The 6,642-nt window shown below is 41.3% G+C and overlaps 1 protein-coding gene across 1 annotated transcript; it reads right to left on the bottom strand.

Moving 5' to 3' along the window:
* Positions 1-965: 965 nt before the first annotated feature.
* LOC115144913 (neuromedin-U receptor 2-like) lies at positions 966-5,665 on the bottom strand. The gene is made up of 2 exons (XM_029686053.2): positions 4,807-5,665; positions 966-1,408 (listed from the first exon to the last, which is right to left on the bottom strand). The coding sequence occupies exons 1-2, from the start codon at positions 5,663-5,665 to the stop codon at positions 966-968; spliced, it is 1,302 nt and encodes a 433-aa protein (XP_029541913.2).
* Between the last annotated feature and the right edge of the window lie 977 nt (positions 5,666-6,642).

Here is a 6,642-nt window from a genome sequence, read left to right as displayed (position 1 = left end):
TACTGTTTTCCTTACATTAGACCTACTAGTACAGTACATAGGCCTACATATTAAACTTCACAGATCAATAACTTAATGTTTTTTTAAATCATCATTACTAATAGAAAGGCCATCCAAATGATGATGTACAGCTACTGTTGATAGTACAACTACAGTTTGACTTATATTATGAAATCTCCAATTACAATAAAGTGTTGTTGTTTTCCCCCTACCCACTGTATGCACATTGAGAGGTCTGTGGATGGCTGAGAATTAACATCCACAGAAACTCAAGCTCAGAGCTCATATTTTCAAGCGACAAGCATTGAAAATATAGGACAGTGCTCTATTCTTCCCCTTGCCTTTCTGCACTTGCTGGTGCAGCGGCGCTAGGCAGAACAGAATTTAAAGGTAATTTCCCATATAACCAATACGATTCTCCGCTTTGAGCAATGGAATTGCCGTGAATGTTCACTGTGTACGAAACATTAGGAACACATTCCTAATATTGAGTTACACCCTCTTTTGCCCTCAGAACAGCCTCAATTCATCAGGGCATGGACTCTACAAGGCGTCAAAAGCAGCATTGCAGTTCTTGACACACTCAAACAGCTGCACCTACTACCCTGTTCAAAGGCACTTCAATCTTTTGTCTTGTCCATTCACCCTCTGAATAGCACACATACACAATAATTGTCTCAAGGCTTAAAAATACTTATTTAACCTGTCTATTCTCCTTCATCTACATTGAACAGGTGACATCTAAGGGATCATATCTTTCTCCTGGATCCACCTGGTCAGTCTATGTCATGAAAATAGCTTTTGTACGCTCAGTGTATGTTCACGGTGTAATAACCGAATTTAACAGGAAATTAAGTCTTTTTTCTTTTTGTCAAGTCTAAGTGGCAAAATTTGCGACTCAAGTAGTACTGGAGTCCAAGTCACGTGATTCGAGTCTACATCTCTGCATTAAATATGAAATATGATTAAAAAGCAGTAGCAGTGAAGTCAGAGTCCACCACGCACAAATGTTTACTTGTCAGTGTTGTGATCTCTGTGTTCCCAGTTGGAGATAACAGGGGAGTGAGGGAGTTGTGGTCACTGGGCCTGGCTTGGGTCTTAGGAACTGGGCCCGAGGGGACCAGCAGGATCTTGGCGGAGGGTGTGAAGTCTTTTCCAGCTGTGGTGTCTTCTGTATGGGTGCAGACGAGATCCCAGAAGCATTCCCGGAAGCGTGTGGAGAGCAGGTTATAGATAACGGGGTTGACTGCAGAGCTGAGGTAGAAGAGGATGCCTGAAAGGAGGTGCACACACTGGTACACGGCTTGGTTGAGGTCTGTCCAGACAGACCACTGCATGATGCAGCTCCACAGGAGCCGGTCAATGTGGAAAGGTGCCCAGCAGATGGCAAACACCAGCACGACCACAGCTACATTACAACAGACAGTGAAAATAGGAGTAAGACAGTAAGGGACATAGACGGAGGATGAATTAAGTGATGTGTACAGAGAGAGAAAAGGGGGCAACAACATTCAGGGTGGGAATCCTGTTCCCTGCTAAACTTGGTTCCTTGTAAAACTGAGACAATGTACTCATATAACTAGGGCTGGCACAATTAATGTGTAATCGTGTAACCGATGACTATGGATGAAAGCTGTCATTAAATAAAATAGCAGCCATAAATGTAATTTTAAAAACATTTTTAAAGGGTTTGCTATTTGTTTTGGAGAATTAATCGCTGAATGAAAACTGGACGGCTGGGAATTTGTGCGGTTGAGTTGAGCAAGTTAGGTCTCCCAAAAATATTTTCAGTTAGAGGTTTGATGATACTTCCAACTAGGCACACTACATCATTTCAACGTTGAAATGTGGGTAATATTTGGTTGAGACATAGATCAATGACATTTCAACCTTTAGTCATCCACTCAAAAAGACAACCAGATGTTTGTTGAATTCCCAATGTGTTCGATATGAGGTCCGAAACATAATTTCAATATGAGGTCCTAAACATAGCATGAAAGTGCATCCTTGTAGCTGTGTGGTCAAAATGTTAGTCAAAATGTTTGCCTTTGGGTAAGTTGAGCCAATGGTTGAGCCAATGGCAAGTAGAGCAAAGTTAAGTGTTTTCTTCCCAGGTGTAATGCAAGGCATTATCGCTGGGTTATAACATACAGTAACAACAATGCCTGGTCTATGTTTAAAGTGTTTTTAAAAAGTGCAAACGTGTTTGTTACGTGTTAAGCCTATTAAAATATGTTTAAAATTATTAAAAGACAAAAAGTGATTGTGTTGAATTGTGTTTGGGGAAAAAGATAGACATGGTTTTAAAAGGGTAGTGGTCATATTTAATTCAGTAAAGTAAACAGTAAACAGCTCAACTTACTCCATACCCGGGAGTAAGTTGTGACGAGACCATGTTTTTTGGACAAGCTATGTTTTCAAAACTGCAATGTTTACTTGAATTCTGATTATTTCCAGGGATACACAACATCCTGAAATATACGTAGATATATTTGTTAGAAAGAATACTAGATTTCCTTTGACAGAGTGATACTGATTGTAAAAAATGGCAGAACTTATCCCACTCTCCCCTACTAAAATATATATTTGTATATTATTATTGTGCCTCAGAGAAAGAGATTTTGTTCAACAAGTATTTATTTTTTTAACAAAAAATATAGGGGTCAAAATTATTGCCACCCTTGTTTTCAATACCTTTCAATACCTTACCTTGCTATCAGGGGCATCAGTTGGGTATGGTAGGGTATGGCAGTTGGCAAACCCTAACTCAAGACCAAAAATGTAAAGTTAGCAAAAAAAGTAGATTCAAATCATTCAATCCCAATTAAAATGCGATTTCAGATTAGCATATTCATTGGTTGGCTTTAGGATCATGCAGAGCATCGCTCAGAGAGCAGGTGCCAGCCTGCTGCCTTTTTCTCTCACTTTTAGAAAGCAGAGACAGTGCCAATTTGCCGGTCAGCCTTTTAGGCAGTGTGCCCATTGCTTTGAATGAATGTAATGTTGGCATTAGAGCTCGGCCTTGTAAACCTTGTTGTAATCTGATAGCCACAGGTTAATTGAATTGGGAGGTGGGGGAGCCCTCCTTTTTGGTTACCATATCAAAAACCAAAATATATTTTATTGCTATTAAAATATTGGTTGTGTTAGCTGTAGGTTTTTCATTAATTTGCCCAGTAGGTTAGTGAAATTATGGTTTGATGTGTTGGTATGGAAATAAACACAGCTGAACACCTTGCTATTTAGAGCATTTCCCCAAAATACATGTCCTGTTTTTGGCTTCAAAGACAAAAGCAATTGCAGGCAATAAGAAATGTGCATTGTCATACAGTGACAGAATGATAATTGAGATAATGCAAATCATTAATAACTTCTTATTTGGGGTGAATGTTGTTACCCTCCTGCTGTAGGCCTTCATCATCATTCTCTGTCTGCATCCCTAATCCTTACCTGTAGCCTACCTGCCTCTGGTATAATCCATTTCCACCTCTCACTATCAGACTTGCTTAATCATTTCCCTGAATTAAAATGAGATAATCTAACAGATCTTGCTGGCCACACCACTGTGTGTAAGGATAACGGCACTGAGCGAGAATACATTGGAAGGGATCTTAGACCATTCCTCCATACAGAATTTTTTCAGATTCTTAATTTCTGGGTTTATGGGGTGCCCTCTTCAACTCAAACCATAGGCTTCCAATGGAGTTCAAGTTTGGAGACTAAGTTGGCCATTGCACAATGTTGATTTTGTGGTCAATTAACCATTCTTTGTAGATGTTGATACGTGCTTGGGGCTATTGTCTTGATGGAAGATCCAAATTTCCTGGCAGAGGCAACAAGGTTTTTGGCTAAAATGTCCTGGTACTGGGTTAGGTTCATGATGAAAAATAGCCCCATAACATCAAAGATCCCACCACCATAATTTACAATAGGTATGGGGTTATTTTTTATACAGGTATATGAGTCCTCTTTTCGACGTCAGACCCACCACTGGAGTACGTGGCCAAAGAGCTCTATTTTCATGTCATCCAACAAATGTAAACGGCTGAATTTTGCTAAACGGCATTGGCGCTTGGATTGGAGCCAGTGCTATGGTCAGATTACATGAAAATAGAGCTCTTTGGACACATACAATATACCTCAATATACCTCAATATAGCTCAATATTTGTATAATTCATTTTATACAGTCTTTTTTGCTCTTCTTTATCAAGGGTGCCAATAATTTTAAAATCCAGTTATAATACAACAAAAAGTACATTGTGTGTGTTCTTATTGCTTTGGCTGAACTGCTTTCATTGGGGAAAGATTGCTTTGGTACCCTGCTTCCATGATTTTAGTTGAAAACGTCACCTTCCCATGTGGACCATTGCCGCCAGGAGCGGAGGAGAGGAGAAAATGTGAGTCATGTTGTTCCTTTTGCTATTCAAAAGATTATAAGGGTGACCGAGGTCACTTGGCTGACCAATTTTTGTGGAACGAACAGCTGACTGAAAACGGGACAGCCGAGCATTCATGCGGTTGAGTTTGTTTCCGTGGTAACATGGACTCTTTACAACGTGATGAAACTTTGTTGTAGCAAAGAAGTCATTGGTTGCCTAGGCAATGCCCCCCTTCCTGCGGCAGCAGCACATACCTTATCACAGAGTAACGTTTCACTGTGGTTACGTAGGTCGTACTGGGGTACAGATGTATAAATCCCTCCCTCAATTTTTTTTTCCAGTTGAAAGTCTAAGTTATGTTTACCGTAGTAGTGATGCTTGTGACTGTGACAATGGTTAGACATGGAAATGGATGCAGAACTCACCAAGCATCTTGGTGACTTGTCTCCTGCGCACTTGCTCCACATGGATTCTCCAGCTGATGTTAGCGCTACAGTTCTTCCTCATCGTCCCCCGGGAGAGGTGTCGTTCCCTGCCCAGCTTGATGCCAATCCCCAGGTACAGCCCGCTGATCACCGTCACGGGAACAATGTAGTAGCATGTGGTGGTGATCAGAATCACCAGGTGGTAGATCCACGGGGAACCTATCAAACTGCATATGGCTGACTCTGCCACCTTCTCCGGGAGATTCAAGTAGTTGATGCCATGCAGGGAGGTGTTAGGGATGGCACAAACCAGGGACAGCACCCATACAGCACAGATGACACGCTTGGCATGCTTGTTGGTGGCAACATAGCGTGTTTTTAGTGGATGGACCACTGCGATATACCTCTCCACACTCAGTACTGTCACATTGAGGATGGAGGCAAAGCACACAGTCTCGAAGAGGAAAATCTTGAAGTAGCAGACTCCCTCTCCGAAGGGGAAGGGGTAGTTCTGCCACAGGTCGTAGATCTCCAGGGGCATCCCAAAGAAGAGCACCAGGAGGTCTGACACAGCCAGGCTGAACAGGTACAGGTTGGTGGGGGTGCACATCTTCTTGTGTTTGGATATCACTGTGCATGTGAGCAGGTTGCCAGACACGCCCAGGAGGAAGATGAGCAGGTAAACCAGGGAGATAGGGAGAAAGACGGGGGAGCGCTTCGGCCCTAGAACTTCCAGTAGTCTGTCCTCAATGGACTTGGTTCCAGTGTCATTTCCTGTAACATTTAGCAATGTGATGTTACAGAACATGCCATGCTGTTCTGAGATGTTGGAAAGAGAATCCATGCAGTACTTCTCCATTTCAGAGTAGGGGCTTGTAGTAAGTGGGAGTAGAGAGGACGGGATCACTGGTAATGTCGGCACATCGTTTGCATATGTCTGAGAGACTTCATTCCATACAGATAGAATACAACACCTAGAGAAACACAGCAACCATTTATATTACAGTATATTACTTTCTGCTAAGTAATTTCTTGCTAATAATCCTAATTCTACATGAGGTGATGTAAAAGCTTTCAAATGATGACTGAGACATCTCAGTAAAGCCTCACAAGAGATTTCTGTTTTGCATGATTGTCTTGACTTAAGGCCATAAATTCAATTACATTTTTATGTTGGTGGTATGAAACTTTGAAACAAATTAATGTAGTGCATGGAGGCACTCATTACCTGATATTATACAATGAAGGGGTAGTACAATCAATTTCACCAAGCTCAGTTTATTGATAGTTTTTTGGCTTTTGTCACGCATAACAGTAACATCTGCTTTCTTGCTGTCAGTTATGGTGCTGAATCACAGCTGTGCAGCTTGTGTAAATACAGAGCTGATCAGATTCAACCAGGTATAACTGTCAATTATGAATTAACATCACAAAAACACACTTTGGCTCTTACTGTAATAGTACGTTGGTAGATTCACCCGTGTGTATAACATGAATGCTGTAGAATATCTTGTGTATCCACAATTCTCATGTTTGTCACATTTATCTACTGCATTCTGTTCTGTGCAGAAACATGTACACTATATATGCGAAAGTATGTTGACACCCCTTCAAATTAGTGGATTTGGTTATTTCAGCCACACTCATTGTTGACAAGTGTATAAAATCGAGCACACAGCCAAGCAATCTCCATAGACAAACATTGGCAGTAGAATGGCCTTAATGAAGAGCTCAGTGAATTTCGATGTGGCACCATCATGGATGCCACCTTTCCAACAAGTCAGTTTGTCAAATTTATTCCCTACTAGAGCTGCCCAGTTCAACTGAAAGTGCTGT

Source organism: Oncorhynchus nerka, linkage group LG2, assembly GCF_034236695.1.
Source record: "Oncorhynchus nerka isolate Pitt River linkage group LG2, Oner_Uvic_2.0, whole genome shotgun sequence".
Lineage (NCBI taxonomy): Eukaryota > Metazoa > Chordata > Actinopteri > Salmoniformes > Salmonidae > Oncorhynchus > Oncorhynchus nerka.
The sequence above is the reverse complement of the archived record's forward strand: the minus strand, read 5'-3'. Positions and strand labels throughout refer to the sequence as shown.

What these genes read in the sequence shown, in the direction of transcription:
- LOC115144913 (XM_029686053.2), bottom strand. Translation starts at nt 5,665, where the DNA reads ATGGAGAAGTACTGCATGGATTCTCTTTCCAACATCTCAGAACAGCAT. An exon ending in ACAAGTCACCAAGATGCTTG is followed by an intron (nt 1,409 to 4,806) that starts GTGAGTTCTGCA and finishes GTTGTAATGTAG; the next exon opens with CTGTGGTCGTGCTGGTGTTT.